The sequence below is a fragment of the Phalacrocorax aristotelis genome, chromosome 14 (genome assembly GCF_949628215.1).
Source record: "Phalacrocorax aristotelis chromosome 14, bGulAri2.1, whole genome shotgun sequence".
Lineage (NCBI taxonomy): Eukaryota > Metazoa > Chordata > Aves > Suliformes > Phalacrocoracidae > Phalacrocorax > Phalacrocorax aristotelis.
This window is the reverse complement of record NC_134289.1, coordinates 10388628-10406965: the sequence shown is the minus strand read 5'-3', so window position 1 is coordinate 10406965 and position 18338 is coordinate 10388628. Positions and strand designations below refer to the sequence as shown.

General features: G+C 38.6%; 1 protein-coding gene across 4 annotated transcripts in view; it reads right to left on the bottom strand.

The window, feature by feature from the left end:
- LDB3 (LIM domain binding 3) overlaps positions 1-18338 on the bottom strand; it is a 131560-nt gene that overhangs the window by 79818 nt on the left and 33404 nt on the right. For all 4 annotated transcript variants that reach the window (XM_075109755.1, XM_075109752.1, XM_075109754.1 and 1 more), the window contains exon 3: positions 11169-11320. In XM_075109755.1, coding sequence (XP_074965856.1) covers positions 11169-11320 — 152 coding nt within the window. The remainder of the gene's footprint in view (positions 1-11168; positions 11321-18338) is intronic.

The following is an 18338-nucleotide window of genomic DNA, read 5'->3' as shown; positions in this document are numbered from 1 at the left end:
AACCTAAAGGGAAGCTGCTATCCAAAAAAATCTATGTAAGAGTATTACCCATTTTCCCTTAAAAGGGATCTGAGTCAGGGGCAGCTGCAAACATTATGGGATAGAGAGGGAAAAGAAAAGGGAAAAAGCCTTGGAGATTTTTGTGAAACAAAGGAAAGGAAGGGATAATACGGAGATAATACTGGAGATAATATGCATAAAGCTGCAATTTTTTAAAAGAAGTATGTATTAAAAAATATTGGAGAAGCAAATTCTACTTTCCTGTTTTCTTTGACCCTTTCTACTTCTGTGGCATCTGCAGTGACTGTTGCATCTACTTTACTCTTCCATTCCCTCCTGCTATGCAAAAATTCCTTCTTTCTTGAACTGCCCACATTCTGCCCTCCAGCCTGTTCCTTCCTGGATGGAGCAACTGGCTCCCAATGCCTCCATCTCCTCTTAGCTGACTCAGTACCAACTCGAAAATTCCTCCATCCCAGCAGCTCCTATGGGCAAGTGGGGAGGCTCTGCCTGAACCCCTGCTGCTCTGCTCTGTGTGTGACGGTTCTCCAAAGAGTACTAAGTACGGATGCTGAGCACGTGCCTGGCACTCACCCAATGCACATGGCAAGCCCCACACTTAAACTCCATGGAGCATGGACACCTTTTTTTGAGGCAGGTTATTTTTCTTGCTGTGCTCTTCCTTCTGTCTTTGTCCTACTTCTAAACCATTTCCAAACCCTTCCTCTCCTTATCACTACTGAAAACTTCAGTAACCCATTAAGAAATTGGGTTCATCCCCAGGAAATTTCATCCAGTTATAGAACTTGTTTATGCTGTCATGAATTGAATTTGTATGTAGCAGTGTATTGCCATCAACACTTTTGAAAAAATACTTTAATTTATATAAAATCCATAACTTTGTTACTAAGTAATAATAGATGATAAGAATTTGAAAATAAGCTTGCTTTAATGGTGAATTACCAAACAGATCACTCAGTTATACAGTGATCTACTGTAGCTTACAAAACCTTGTTGACATCACTATATTATCATTCAAATCTCTCACACAGCTAAGTTACTTTGTTTTAAGCTCAAATATATCTTTTACTAGTTTTACTTGAGACCATTCATCCACAGTTTATAATCACAATGCTACTTACCTGAATTTTTCATGTTAACCCAATCCAAATGCACATTTGGCTTCAGGTTTCATTACAGGAGTTTTGCACAGCTTTTCTAGTTATCCATACTAACTCGATTTGAATAGCATAAGATTAACAAGTAAAATACATTTTAACTAGGCTGAAACAGGATTCTGTTGGAGGGAGAGTATGGTTTCTTTTTACTTTCTACTTTTCATTTACATGTTTTCTATGGCTATTACTGATCAGATAAAAGCATCAGATGATCCTCTCAAAGCTTGCTTTAAAATAACAGCAGACACATGAAGAAGAATAGAAGGGGTACTTTCAGCACAGTGCAGGCAAAACCACAGTACTTCAAATACTCAGAAATATATAAACAGGTATTGATGATAAATAGGAAGGCACTATTCTCATCTCGATAATAAATTGGCTAAATGCAGAACTTGGATTGCCTAGCTATAGAGAATGGTGTTACAGAATCAAAAGCAAGAGGCTGGAGTACAATCAGAATTATCAGAGAGGGATCAAAGCTTAATGGTTTAACCTTCAGATACAGTGTCTCACTTGAAATCTCTTAGTTCAGCGTAGTTATTTACTATTAGCGATTTCATTATTATATTGATTATTTATAATGACTGAGAGATGTTAAAAATAAATCTATTTGAGGTAAACATACACAAAATAATTTATTAGTTTAAGAAAATCACAAAAAAACATTTGGGTTGTGAAAGGATCTAATTCTGTAGATCAAAGAATTAGCTATTATTAATAAAGAGCAGAAGAGGCACAGAATAAAGATTCAGTGCTTGTATGTTGCCTACCATACCCTGGTCTTGAGATATGACTCAACTCTCCCCAGTAAACATAATAAAAAACAATTTTGAAGAATCAAGTATCAAATATTTATATAAGTTATTTAGCTGATAAATATCTGAAGTGAACCATAGTGATTTCCCCCTGTTCAACTTTTGCCTGCCATGCAGACAGTGTACCTGAGGCTTAGACTACCCCCATTCAATTATCATCAGGCTCCACTGCGGTCCTGCAACTCTCGGCTTCTAAACAGCTTCGTTAAGGGTGAAAGTCATTTAGGTACAGATTTCAGAGCAGCACTGGGGACTGCTGTAGAGCATCACCCTAAAGAGCCAGCTCCAGAATCAGGGAATGACAGCCAACCTTCAAAGATATAATGATTCACAAATATGATATAAAGCTTTGTAACTGCCTTCTGTTCATACAGAGGAGTTCAAGTGTTGCACAAATCCAAACAGATTTCTAATACCATGCAGGTGAAGTCTATTGCTCCCCTTCCCACTCAACATTTTTTAAAAGCAAAAGCCTAACTCAGGATACTTTAAGTATCCTGACCACAATTTACTTTCTTTAGTTTCCTGAAGCTGCTAATGAAGCATATTTACTTAGCTGTTTTTCCTGTAATTCCTCTTATTTTTGATGTGGACTTTCTGCATGCCACGTGGCTTTTAGAGCACTTCTAATTGACATATATCAGAGAGAAAGATTAGTGAACATGGATAATAAGATCTTACCTACAGTCTGCCTCATTTAGGCCTTCCCTTTTTCTATTTCCAAGCTAAAACACTTCAATGAGCTTTCCATTAATGCCTATATCTGAAAGACTTTGAGTGGAAACACAACTTAGTGTCTTAAGACTAAGTCAAGAAAGTTAGCCAGAACTTGCCAAAAGACTTTGTTTCCTTTTGAGGTATTCAAGTACTGTTTGAAGTTGTTGTTACAGTGAGGCAGAAACACCACAGGGCCAGCCTGTGCCCAGTGCTCAGCATTGCCATGCCGCAACAGACACCAGCCAGAGAGAGCACAGAAACTAAGAGGTGGCTAACCCCTGAAGATGCCTGAAAGCCAGGCAAAATGGACCTTGGTGTATCTCTGCTCTTGCTTTCAGAAACCATGGGGCCACTAAAGATTAAAGCTTTGTGAAAAAAGAATGAGGCCTGACAGCTTTTATAGTGACTGGTGGGCAAGAAAGATCGAAAGGAAACTACAACCCTCACACGCACAAATAATGCATTACAAGATTGGTCTAGTCAAGACTTCATATTTTACCTCACAATTCCTCATTCCACTCCTTCAAAATACTATATCATCCATTCCAATTAGCCTCAAGTGTGCAATTTACATTTTGACATAACCACACTTAAGCTAATCGATGTTAATCAATAAGAAAAGGTCCCAACACTAATACGTTGGGACCTTCCTGTCTTCCGTAACATTTCGGGTAACATATTGACTTCCTTATTGCAGAATACAACCAGTAACTATTTGCCTGAAAGATTACAACTGTCATCTGTATTTAGTAAGTGGTGTCAGTTCATTGACTCTGGTGAGATGTGCCTGTGATACCCATCTTGACCTTTCCATTGTGAGTGCAATATAATATGTGAAAGGATTCACATGGGGATTATCCTTAGCTCATACAGAGAATATTTCTTAGACAAGTAAAACAATGATTTTTAACCTCACCTCTAAGCTGGTATTTGGGAGGGGAAAAAAAGTGATGTGCACTCTGAGAACAGTCCTAATCCCTAAGTAGAATCTTGTTCTAATGAAAACTTCATTGCCCTTTAAAGCCTTGGCATATATCCACAGTTGCCAGGCTCTTTTCTAAAACTAAGAAGGACACTTTATGCAGTGAGTGTAAATAGCAATCCACTCAATTAAACTGCTCATGTAAGGAATATATTTATATTTATTGCAGTGACTGACATTGATACCATGGAAAAAGCTGTTCATTAATTTTAACAGCATTAAATGTTACTACTCAAAGATGGTAACTCACAGCCCTGTCCAAATGCTAGCTTGACATCTATTAACAAATTCTACTGTCCTCTCATACCTCTGTACAGAGACAACTGGGCGTGCAATGGGATTCACCTGTATTTCACAAGGAGTGAGGCAGGACCACCTCTCTCAGCTTCCTTAATCTGCTGGCAGGATACATCTTTTTTAATGCTTTGAGCACACAGCATCATCAGAAGTTTGCAAAGGAAACCTTGGCTATTGGAGGCAGATGGCTCTCAAAAGTTCTAAAGTCACACGTCTATGCAAAATAAACTAACTAGTATCATGTCACATCTACCATTAGCATTCCTCTCCTTTTTCTACTAATCTGCTTAAAATTAGAATTTATACACATTGTGATGCAGTAAAGCACTTAAGCAGCTTTTGACTACTCTGCTTGTCTTACCTCTCTGAAGGTAGATTTTGTATCACCTGAGTACAGGTACATGCAGTTACCTACAGGCTAAGGTTCTCACTGAGTGAATTATGGAGGGTCCGAACACAGACTGTCCACATCATCACGGATCTCAGTACTTTGTCCAGTGTAGATCATAATTATTCCAGAGCACATCACATGGAATATCTAACATTGAACAAGCTTTGAATTTATTGCTTTGTGATATTTAGCCAGTATTTTCTTAATTTAACCTTTAAATCCTGCTGAGAATCATATTGGCATATTTAAACACATTTTCTGTAGAACTCAAGGGAACAGATTAAAGGACAGAGCTTCATTTTTTCTTTTTATACTCTGACTTTTTAAAGTGTCATTTAACTTCACGCTATATTTCTATGGCAATACGAATATATTTGTACTTAAAAAATATGATAAGAGTCCATAATTTCTAGTGAAATGTCACCAAATGCAGATGGCACATCTTTGTCAACACCTAAGGCTGAGTTGTTAAATACTGTGTTCTGACAGAAGGCAGGCATTGGTATCCTTAATCCAGTCTGACGTGGTCACAGACACCTCACTCCTGCATCCAGTAATTCAGAGTTTCTTACTGGAGTCTTGGTGTGGCCCTTGTTCCCTAAACTCTTAAATGCTGCTACATGAGCTACTGAGTCCCAGGTGAGACTCTGGAGTATAAAAGTGTTGCTGCAGCCTCATCCAAGGAGCAGTCATTTAGTAGTGGGCATTCAGTTTTCATAGTTTTAAGATTGCAGTCAGAAAGGCAGGAACAACCAGGAAAAACTTAGTCCCTCCAAGAATGGATTTCAGGAGATATATTCACAATGCTGAACATGACCACTACTAAATTATCACTTGCATTAGTGTTCCTTTAAAAAAAAAGTCACGTTCATATGGGTTCAGATTCTACCTGTAATATGTAAGCAGTCCTTGAATGAAAACATCATTAGTTGGATGAATGTAATGGAATCATTCAGAGAAGGGAAAAAAACTTCCAAATCCATATTTTCATTCTTTATTTTTACTAATCATCTCCTACAATGATTTCAGGAAATGCTTCTGCAGAATAGTCCGAGTACCACTATTTCAGACTGTGCTTTCATCAATATTGTTTATATAGTTTAAATTTACTCTTAAACTGGGACAGATACCCTCTTCTAATTCTTCTGAGCATAAACACAGCCTAAATCTGGATCTGATTTAAAATGTGTCCATCAGCAGACCTAAACCATGCACAGAATTGGTTACCATTCACAGCTTCAGACAAAAGAAAGCAGTTTACAATAACCACTGAATTCCCCTTGCTTGCAGTTTGCTGTCACCACATGCTTTATTTATAGTAGGCCTGAAATAAATACTGCAGGATCAGCCATCTTTTGGTGCTGCACAAAAAAGGAAAGCTATTAAATATTTACCATAAGTCTCTCATAGCTTTGCCTCTGACACTTTCCCTTTCACTAGAGAAAAGGATTATTAAGCTCATGATTTTCCAGCAAAAGAGAGTCAGTTGTGACTGTCTGGAAGTGAATGGTAGCATCATTGGCATGCCCTGGGAGGGGGAGGTTGTGTCAACACACACCAGGCACAGAAAGCCTGAGCCTCTCCTGCTCCTCTCCAGCAGCACAGGGTGACACCAAGGCAGGAGTCTTAGAGTGTCACAGGAATGTGTGTGCCAGCAGAATGAGGCGCACTCATGTTACAGCACTTTCCAAAGCTAAGCCAGTACATGTGGTGAATCCTTTCCAAGGAGGCCGATCAGGTTCCTTGAGTTAAGATCAAATGAATGTTGTGGATGCTCCAGTGAAACGTGTTGCCCTCTCATGCATTGCATTTACTGTGAATTTAAAAAAGAAAACCATTCATATGAAATAAAAATAGATTTGGCATGCATTTCATTTTTCACCTGTGAACTGAATACTGTAGGACAATAAGTTTATGGCCTAGTATCTGTACGACAGCCAGCCAGTTAAAGATGAACTTTGACTGGCCCAGAACTAAAATGCCTGGGGGCAGCTGTGTAGCTCAAGTAACTGATTAGAAACTGATACTGAAAAATGACTGAGAACTAAACTCCAGGAGGTCACAAAAATACTAAAAGCTAAGTAATGTCTTTTTCCATGACAACCCAGGTCATTACAGAGTATGATCATAGCCTTCCACAGCATTGTCTAGCAGAGCAGAATGAGCACCAATCCCCCCTCAGTACATCTAGAGTAATGTAGGTTTCCAAGGAACAAGCTGCATCTTCCCTTGTATGTATCTGATGCTCCAGAATATCAGCCTTGTTTGCCTGGATACTATCACGCCTCATGGAGTACTACTACAGTGCCAAAGAAATTTCTTTCCTCCTCACCTCACTGCTGCTCTTTTCTTCAGCAAAAGAGAATTCACTTCCTAGACATGTTTTGCCTTCTAAACTAGAGGGTCCCATACACTTCTACACCACCAGATCACAAGTCGTTTTCTGCAGGAATCGCCCAAATACTTCAACTCCCTGCCACATGCCTGTCTGCATCCTTTAACTTCACAAAAGGACAACAGGGAGGCACGCTGCAGGCTCTGGAGAACTAGGCAGCCAGACACAGAAAATGAGCAGTCAGAAAACGCAGTATTTCTCTCAAGCCAGTAACAAGACAACTTCTGGCTGTCTGATAAAACCTCTTGCATAGCTGGCGAGACTTCCATCCTAACTTTGTGGTTTCATGTGAAAACATAGCATGGGTGAGGTGATAAGAACAAATTTAACAAGGAGTTTAGGGAAGGAAGCTGTCAGAAAAAGACTTGATATCCACAAATTCCTGAACCCATAATGGGATACCTACGTGACTGAAACATGGAGAATTCCACTCAGGCCAGCACTGTGCACTAAGCACTCACTGAAGAGCTATGATAGTGTTCCTTGAACAGTGCAGATTGATGGTACTTGAAGAAAAACTGAGTTTATATAGCAGACTCTCATTGTTTAGGCAGGAAAGTACGAATGGGCATTCTTAATGCTTCCCTTCTGCTACATTTGAGGTCTTGCAATTTGATGTCCTGCACAAGTGCTGACACCATGTACAGCTTTTCTTGACAGCCAAATAAAAAATAACCAGTGCCCCACCCTGAAAAAGAAACCCCCATAGGGAACTTAAGTGTGATAATAAAAGTGAGTAGCAGCAAACACTGTCTGAACTGTCAGGTTATAAACAATGCTCATGAAACCTTCATGGCCAGGATCAATAAAAGGGAAGGCCATCGCTCTTGAGAGCCAAGGGCCATTAGAAAAATAAAAAGCTTTCTGTCTCAGAGCATTTATGTCTAGATTTCATGTTCCACTGCTTCTTCCATGGCCTTATAGACTAAACAAGCAACTTCATTTCTACTTCCAGTGCTGCGATAGTGAAACCAAGCCACAGATTGCCTCCTAAGGAACTCTATGACCTTGAAACATACTCTGTAGAGCCACGTGACTACTTCACATAAACGTCCAAGATCATAAAAATTTAGGTTTCCCATCACAATAGTCAATTTCCTAATGCACATATATACCTTTTCCATTTGAAAGAATTTCCAATGTTTCTAAACTTTTATGCAAATTAGATAACTGAGTCTACCGATGTCTGTGTTACTCATGGAAACTAGCTTTGTTTCTCCATAGCAATAGAACACTCCACTCCAGTTTCATTACTGCAAGTCATGTCTAAAAAAGTAAAAATGATCTCTTAGGACAGTCATTTTCCTGGTAACCAAGTCCCAGGAGATTTTGTCTTTCTCCTGTTTTGTTCTTATGTGGTTGAAAATTACTAGTGACTGCTCCCATATTTCTCATGTTAACTATTTTTTTCTCACCAATACAACCTTTGTAAAATTATTTTTGTTGGAAGCATATTTCATTGTAAATTTTGGGCAGGTGACTAAACTGCCACTATGCTTTTGTACTTAGGTACTTTCCCTTGTGCCTAGGAAAACAGATTAATCATACCTTGAAAAATAAAACTTCCCAAATATCGTGGAGATGCCTTTTGTTCAAGACATTAGGATACTGGATCTTTAAGAGGGTTCTAAGCATTCGTCAGTTGGCTGAGATCACGCACTGGTAGGATTTAGCTTGTATAAATACTGAATTGTGTGAAGTGAAAACCAGCTTGATGCCTCTGAACACAACTTTTTGAATAGCCCCATATCACCTAAGAAACAACACTATTAAAAAAAGAATTACTTTTCAGTCTTTGTCATTTGTTTTTCCCATATAAGTCTCGTGAGGCTGAATGGGTCACCAATGCAAACTAATAGCTCATATCAAAAAGCAATGTCGTACTGAAGAGGAGATTCTATGAATTGTGTAAATTTAGAGCAAAAGCATCATCTGTGAAAGTTCTCACTTGCTAACAAAGCAGCTGTCTGACCTGTTTGTGCTTAATAGTATTTCATATTACTTTATGCCATTTTTCTTCTTTTCAAAATGGATTTGAACTAATCTACATCCATTATCTATGCAAACATATTTCAGTCTGTGGAATGCTCCATTACTGCTTACTTTGGCTGTTCATTATCCACATAAGTTGATTATCTGAATCACATAATATTGTTTTAGAACCCAGAGATAAGGCAAGCCTTAAAAAAATAAAAGAAACAATAGATAGAGCAAAAAAGCAATAAATAATGATACTTCCACTAGAATTACATGGACAAAGAATAATGTATACCACAATAAATAAAGCTTTACCTGTCTGAAAAAACTTTAAGAAAAAACTAACTACTTCAATCATTAAACAATACGGAAACTGTGCTCCTGGATGCTGTAAAATGCCTTTTTTTAAAAAAAAAAAATAAAAAATGATGTAGCCCCTGGAGTTGCTGGTGTTGTAATTTAGCAAGTACAAAAGCACAACAATTACTCACATGAAATACCCCTGCCAACACTTGATCAAAATCAGTGGTTTAAGTGACTTCCATCTGCAACATGTATTACTCTAATCTGGTTTTGTTAGTCACAGATTTGGGAACCCTTCCACTGTGTGGAATGAGAGGCGACAGCTTGTAGTTTTAAATGCCAGGCCACGGAGGCAGCCACTGGACCGCTTTCCGTATTCAGGAAAATTAACTCCAAATGTGCAGCAAGCCAAAGTACAATGAGAAAAATGTTCTCTTAATATAAAAACACAAAGATCCAATAGAAAAGCAGAGAGAAGTTCTAAAATAAATTATCAGAAAGGATTTTCCTTAACTTACAAATACAAAATCATCCAGAACAGCGTAAATCTTTTTTAAAAAGGTATCATACATATCTCCATAATATCACTAGCATTCATTAGAATGGAGCAAAAGAAGTCAGAGCGGGTCACACGATGAGAATTCAACTACATGCATCAAGACAGTGCCCCATCTTCCCTCAATAACTTTGGAAGACAATTTTTTTCTGGCTTCTGATATAGAATCCATTTCAGCGCATTTAGGATCAGGCTTCTGGTGTCTGTTTGATTTTGGCTGAAAATCTTGCTTAAGCACACTAGAGGCACACCTGCACATCATATGAGGTGGCAGAAATGATTCCATCCATTTCCCTACCTCCCTTGCATTCACTGAAACAGCTACACTACATTCTTTGAGAAAAATCTCCAAGGTTTTAATTTGAGAAAATCTGAAGAGCTTTAATGTAAACCCTTTTCCAGGAAATATACAAGTCTATACATAAGTCTACCCAGTGTTCTCACAGAAGCTAACAGGTATGCTGCAATTTTGTTATCATCTTTCTACTTTGTGTACTTATTTTATACATTATCTGGAACACCCACTTAAAGACAAACTTGACATGTACAAAGCCATATGGGAAATTCAGCCATACATTTTGCTTTAGAGCACCCTACTCTGTCATGGAAACCTTAGCTAAAGATCTTTTTCCCTTAGGTGTTAGCCTGTTTCTGATACTCCTTAGCTCTACTGTACATCCATGTATGAGATTTTCTGGTATATTCTCAGAAATCATACTTCCCCATTACAACCTGCTTTCTATATCAGTCTTTGCTTAGCCTATGTAAAAATTATCTTCTCCACAACATAGTAAAAATAGCCATTATTTTGCTTTATGTAATTTTGAAGCCTTAAATAATAATGCAACTGTTACAGAAAATCTCTGTGCAAGGTTATCTGACTTGAGAACAAGTTTCCTAAAAAACAAGCAACACTAACCAGGAAAAGTTAAGAGACCTTTTTGTGAAAAGATTGTGCTTTCTCAATGGTAAGACAACTTTTATCACATCTCTATGAGAAAGTCTGCTAATGTTCTACTGACTTCCTTTCCTGCACTCAGGCTACATCTTTCTTATTCTGTCAGATGCAGAGAGGCCACTTTCAAACTCGCAGGTGCCAGACAACACAAATTCTCAGCCTGCTGTGATTATTTACCCCGTGAACAACAGGTTCCTCCCGTGCACTCATAACACTTGTTGTGATGGTCATTTCTAGAACAGACACTCATGAATTGACCAAATAAAACTGTGTGCTGTCCACGTGGGAATAAACAATAGAAACATCACTGTTGGATTTACTTTTCAACAGAAGCCCGATTGAGTATGGGATTACACACGGATTCAGTAGGCTAAATTCAACACCAATACACTCACATAGATTATCAACCATACTGATTTCTGTAAGAATCCATGCTGATTTCTACAAGAATCAGAGCAGATTTTGGCTTTCCATCTCATATCTGTGCCATGAACACTTTAAGTAAATCTAACAGGCAAAGACGAAACACTTATAGCTGTTAGTCACAGGTTTCATAGAATGGCTTAGGAACACAAAGACTTTAACTTATATCAACATACTTCTGAAGAGTGAGGCTCAAGTTGTGGCTGGCTGACTTGATCTTGTTCTGGGCCTCTAAGTGAGTCATGCTGTCAGTGTTGACTCCATCGATGGCTACCACAAGGTCCCCTTGGTTCATCTGTGACTGTGCTGCCTTGCTGCCAGGGGTGATCTATGTGGGAAAAGAAAGGGAAAAAAGTCATACCAGGATAAGTCATTCTGTGCACAAAGCACTTCCAGAGATTTTGCCCAGAATCCTAATGAGGAACAGATACAGCAATAACTACAGTAATAGATATAGCAATGGCAATATCTACTATTATATGCATGGAGCACCAAAATTCATGGATATTAAACAAACTCAAAGTTAACTCACATTCCTGCAAAGGTCGAGGACAATGTCTACCTGTCATTACTTCAATTTTGAGAGGTTAAGCCCAATGCAGTGTTTCCCTTACCACGTATTATCTCCTCCTCAGGGGGATAATTATCATTATTTATATTGGAGTAGTATATAGAGACATTACTCAGAAGCGGAAAACTAATCAACCACTATCTCCTGCATGATTTTATCATATTTTCCCTCCCAAAAGCCATTTTTCCCAAATTACTTAATTATATTGAATGGACAGAAAAATTAATGTGTGTGAGGGGCCTTGGACATGCTTTGCTTCTTTTATAGCAAGCTTTATAGGAAATCATTCTGCTTAACCTTACCCACATACAACTACAGCTCCATTACCAAGACGGATCACTACCTCCATCAGATGACCTCATTAACCTGTCGGACCTGACACTCCAAGGATAGACCAGCACTTTTAGAAATAAGATACCACAATGCTTCAACTACAAACCCAACTACTGAGACAACAGTCCAGAAATTCTGGTCATTTGCTATGGTGTCACATTTTGTTAGCTCCAGATGCCTTGTGGACTGCATCTTCTCCAAATGGACAGTATCCTGACCTCAATTTTACACAGCCCTCTCAGCTTGCATTTGGATGACCTTGATCCAGTACAGCTACTTACGAAACTTGACTGCATTAGGGAACTCCAACCAAAACAGAGAAGCCTTCGCATACCATCAGCCAGACAAATTTTAGTGAGCACATCGGAGTAGTCCTCTGCTCTTAGTACTTAAAGGGTATGGACATAAGCTACAGGTCTTTGCTCTTAATTTTAGGTACCCACTTCCTTACATTCTTCACTTATTAAAACAAACAAAACAAAAAACAAAAACAAAAAAATGACAAAAACCAACCAAACAAAAAAGAACAAAAAAACCAAACGCCAAACCCAAAACACCCAAGGATGATCTAAAATGCTACAACAAAGACTGCAGTCAACAACTCTGTTCCTTCAGCACAATGAAGATAAAAGAAAGATGTGTCTGATTATGAGCCAAAAGTCCCTGTGAATTCAGCCAGGGTGAAACCATGAAGTTAAATTCCTAAGGAAACCAAAACCCAACACAAATCCAAACACTTTTCCTCATCAAGTGCAAAGTGAAATTCCTTAAGCTGCCTTCCCTAATATGACATCAAAACACTCAAAAATACATACATTCTCAAACCAAAAAAGACCTTCCAAAACAATTCCCAAGGCTACTTATTTGTGCTCATCCAGTGGCAAAGCCAAAGAAGAAAAAAGGAATATATACATAAAAAAATCAATTTCAAGGGGCTCAGTATTGAGGCTGACAGTCTAATTGACAGTGTAATCTGACAATGGGAGTTGCCAGTTTACTAGAACACAAGTTCTAGTATCAGGGTGCTAGAGCACAGCACCTTGAATCCTTGAAGAGTCTACTTAAAAATAGAGATTACTTTGGAATTAGGCACTATAAATAAATCCCAGATTTGACTGGAAGAGACAGCTTTCTATACCTTTTCATTAGAGACAGAAGCAGTAAAAGTTCTATGCTTTCTGAGGGAAGGACAGCCACAGATATAAAGTTCTTATGCGAACTAGAGTTGACCGATAATGGCAGTGCCATTCCCTGATGTATTTTTCTGGTGTTAAGGAACAAAGGGGTGGGAGAAATACTTCATGGTAGTTTCAATGATGGAGTTTCATTCCGCAGCCTAATGCACCCTCATTGAAAGAGATTAGTAGAAATAAGAGATTCATATTACAAGCATGGTTTTCCTAACTTATTATACAAGCATTACGCTCTATGCATTTAATTGACTTGCTTTGTGCTGAGTACACAGAATCTAGATGCCTATAAAGAATAGGGATTATTTGCATACCCACATGTACTTGTATAGTTACTCAAAGACCCTTCCCTCATATATGTCAATTAACAAAATCCGCTATAAGATAAGAAGTCAGGAAAAAAAAGTGAACAAAAGTCAAACTCAGATAAATCAGTCAGTAAGACTCGAATTAGTCAAGTAGGACATTTCTCAGTGTTTCTCAATTTATACTTTTTCTCTCTTAACATAAACTGTCACCAAGGCTTGAGCCTTCTTGATACAGATTTTGTTAATAAATAATTTTCACACATCACTTTTCTAAGAAACCATTTTTACCATGTCTGGAAGCATGCAAGTTCTTGCCACAAAACGTTAACTGTGCAATGCTGATACTTCCAGTCTCCAGACAGCTGGTTCCAAATGCTGGGAACTCCCCCTTTTGCTTATCAAGAACAAAGACTAGTTTTTGAACATCAACCCAGTTCTTGAAAGTCAAATCTCTGCCCTAATTTGGGAATTCTTACTTGACACATACATCTCTCCTTCCACTCCGCAGTTATGCTTCAAACAAAATAAGCCCAGAGAAGCAGAGCTTCTACAGAAAGGGTAAAAAAGTCTAGATCTGGGACTAGTTTAAGGTAGCTCTGACATATCGACTTCCCTCTGAGTTTCTCTGATTTCTTCTTTTTCAAGCCCCAAATTTAAATGTTGTATCTTAAAATAAAGATAGGGTAGTCGTAGTTACCTGCTCTAGGATTAGAGTTCAAATTTAAAGGGAGGGGATGGCTATACTAGTGACCTGATTTCACTTACTCTAGTAGGATATTTTCTGCCTAACACTTTCAGAAGACACTACCTAAACAAATAAACAAAAAAAATTAGATTCATCAGAAGATTCTATCAAACAAAAAGTCCTGGGTAACTTGGATTTTATGATTTATATAAATTTCTAACTATGGCCATTGCCATTTCTAACTATGGCCTTTCTGAGAAGAGCCACAGGAGAACCATGCTGGGAAAGAAAAGGAAACCATCTCAATCATGGCTTACCAGCCATCGTTCCTTTATCTAACAAGGAAAGGAAAGGAATTTGTAGTCATCTCTTCAGCCAAGTATAATGGTAACAAATTTTGGGCTGGATTCCATCATATAGCTGGCACCCTTCCAATCTCCATTTCAGGGGCCGGCACTCCATGGATGTCACTTTACCTCTAAAATTCAGCTTATCCTAGCTTCATAGACAGTAAGACTCACAAGTATAAAAGATGGATCTAGTTTATTGTATCTGTAATTCAGAACCATAATAAATATCAGGAAAGAATTACTTCTTCCCCCAGTCTTTCCACTGGCTAACAGCATATTACATAAATTATTTGATTCTGTAGAGGTTTATATAGAAGGCATTACTAAAGCCTGGATGTAACATCTATATAAAGATATTCAAAACAAAGTACAAAATTATACTTATTTTAGTTAGAAGCTAACAGGCTTCTCTGTGAGATTTTCAAGTGAGCCCACAGTGTGCATCTGCAGCAGACATTTAGAACAGTGAGTAATTGTTGGGGACAAAATACCAGTGTACAGATGGAGATATAGGGCAGCCAGATCTGAAGTGTCAAGGCACATTCAAGACTATCTTGTTCCCATTTTTAAAGATCCAGCAGAAAGGAATGGAATGCAAAGTGTTTATCTGCTGGTATTTTCCTTTGAAAATTCATGTCTGCTCTACTAAAAACTGCTAAATATAATCACAAACAGAAAAAAATTGTGTCTTTATGAAATCTTTAGGAATTCCTTTCTATTTAAAAAGGTTTTTAAAAAATTTTTTTAAAATAAAGGGTGAATGTTAATTAACCCTTGGAATTAGACTGCAAATCCAGATCTGTCTACAAAGAAAGTTCTAGCTTGCTCTCATCTCAGCCTCTCTTCTGTTAACAAAAGTAGAGAAGCATAGTAGTGTTTAGGCCACTTTTCAATTTGACCACAGAGGTTTTTTTTCTTAAAACATCTCTGGAGAAGGTCTAGACAGAAATATTCCAGAAAATCTTTGTAATAGTCTTACCTCATTTGCTCTGGATTACAGCACAGCTTTCAGATGCTAGGTTTTGCAAATGGCTTTATTTAAGGCTACAGTGAGATGCTCACCAGAGATTCAAGGTAGAGTATTTCCATCAATTGATTTACAAAATCCAAACCAGGGTACCTCTGCCAGATCTAATTTTAATAGTATTTGTTTAGCGCCTCAAGCCCAAGCACAGACTTCATCTTGAAAAGTCAAGCATCTTTCACCTCTCTCAGAAAAGCAGAGGAACACTTGCTGCTTCAGACGTGTGAATTTCCAGCCCTGACAAATTTCCTACAAGGCAGACATCTGACTTCCAATATTCCCAGCTTAAAGCAAGTGGGCAGGCTGGAAGTATCACATGTTGCTTTCAGCACACTACAGAGAATTCTTACTACGCTCTGTTGTGAGCAGATCTGTATACGGGGTAAAAATATAGTACAACAGTGACAGCTGTGCCCTAAAAGATAAGACTGCACTGGGTTCAGAGTAAATACTACTTAGCAGGAGCTCTGGGAGGCAGCGTACAAAGTGCAGCTGCTGCACCACCTTGAGAACAGCACGTGTTCCCATCCAAGCCCCCTCAGCTCCACTCCAAAGGGGGCGAGACAGGGATCAGGCAGCATTTGAGTGGCTGAGTGTTAAAATATTAATGAGAAAGCTTGTAAAAACAGATGGATGGACAAAGCTTTCCTACCGCAGGGAACTCCTAGTTTACAAGGTAGACAGAAATACATAGGGAGGCCTATACAACCAAGAAGTTGTTAATATGGTAGCTTGCAGCATTAGCCAGGGCCTCTTCTTTTTCCAGGACTCAAGCTATACCTGACCCCCTCCTGACCCCAACCCCAAAATCCACAAGTTATATTTTCCCTTTCTCATTTAAGAACAACATTTCAGAGAATTAAGTATTCACTAGCACTAGAAATACACTAAAGCACTGGGAATGAATACCCTCTCCTCTTCAGGATCTCTAGGATAGAAGGAAATATTAAAAGAAAATGTTCCTTTCCATAGTCAGAAAGGCTAGAAATCAGATACAGGACATAAGCTGTCAGCTACCGGAGACTACAATACACTATTACAAGAAAATGAATGGACAGACGTTAAGGATCACTAGAAATTAAAACGTGTTTCCTTTATGGAGAAAACAGCATTTAAATCCCCCTTTGTTAAATTTTTGCAAGTGTTTTTTTGTATAGATACTTCCAACAAACCTTCATAGGCTTTCTAAGCGCTGAGGCTCACAATGCCTGGGAGCACAAGCGAAACTTCCTCATTTTGCACATAGGAGCATGACCTACTGAAAAGAGGAGAGACATGCTTTGAAACCTCACTGCAGAACAGTTGCGTGCAACTGGTGAATGCCCATCTGAATCCAAGTAGTCATCTCTGGACTGGAGACATCAGTTCTTCTCCCATTGTTAACAAGTTAATTGAGGAAATTTATAGTATTGTTTCCTAAATGAGTCACTCTCCGTTGCTGCCCCTTCAACAAATCTGTAACAGCTCCAAAGGGAAAATCATGGGGGTTTTTTTAGAAAATAGAAGGCAATTCTGGACAAGAAAAAACAGCAAAGGAAAGGAGTAAAGCCCACTGGCATAAGTCATCAGGCAGAAATTAACCATTTCATTCGACACACTGCCAGAAGGCATAAAACATGAACAAAAAAGGAAAAAGCCTAGGTAGCCTATGCCATAGAGCAAACATCCCACTCTCTTTGATGATGGCTTTTATACCTTCAAGCATCAGATGGGAGAGCTGAGCAAGACTGATTAAATGTAAAGACAGAGGACTGCAGGAAACTAGAAATAAAAGTCCTTGCACGTACCGCTAACCAAACCTAAATAAAATACCCTTTTGCAGCTCCCATTTTCCAGAAGAATATGTCTCCTCATTTTCAGTTTACTGCCAGGCTTTACTTTGTTTTCCTTTTCTATTTTTTGTTTTTAATGAGACAACAAAACCTGCCTTAAATGAACACTCAGGGCATCTGCAAAATGTGCCACTGACACCTTGAAGAGCTTCCATTTATATTAAACAGAGCTGAGCTGGCAAGTTGCAGAGACACTCTGAAGTGGCCTCTCAGGCTATGCTTCATCTGTAGTTAGGAAGAGAGATTACAATACATATGAGAACACCTAAAATAGCTTTAATCTACCTCTCTTTGGTACCAGGAGCTACGATACCACAGCAGCACAGAGATTTTTTTGGACAGCCAGGCAAGCACTTACAATTCAGGACACCCTGTGCTGAAATCTGTACTGCAAGAGCAGAAGGGCTATTAGCACTTGAGCTATCTGGCTTACCTCAGTCTCGGGTATGCCAACCCGTGCTAAAATGGTACCACCTCAATTCACACCAGAAAATTTCCTTGGGCTTAATGCCTTTACAATGCTGCTGTTAATACACAATATATAGGCTCTTCAAGGCAGAAGACAGCCACCTAGCCCTCTTGCCAAACTAAATAGACCCAGGTGATGAAAATAAGCCAAATGTAAAAGATTTTCAGCTGGGAAATGAAAGGAAGCATATAGGCAATGCTCACGGGATTACTCTGGGCAAGGCTTTGGGGGTTTTTTTTGAGAGTGAATGTGAATGCTCCTGTCTGTGGTTGGAAAGGACATGGTTCTGTTCCCTGACCTCAACCCCATGTTATCAGATAGGAAAACTGTCAATCCTTTGTTAAAAAATAATTTGCAGTTTAGCCTGTTAGAAGCATGACTAGTCTGTGTTTACCAACTATACAGATGATAGCCAAATTGTGGATGTGGCTTTTTAATAGGATGTGTTGGCAGAGCTAGGAGACTATGCAGCTCTCTAAATCTTGTATGGTATGACTAATAGTAATCTCTCTTCTCCCAGTCTTCATCTAAAAATAGCTGTTAGATCTATTCAGTCTATTCTCAGTTAGCATCACGTACTGTGC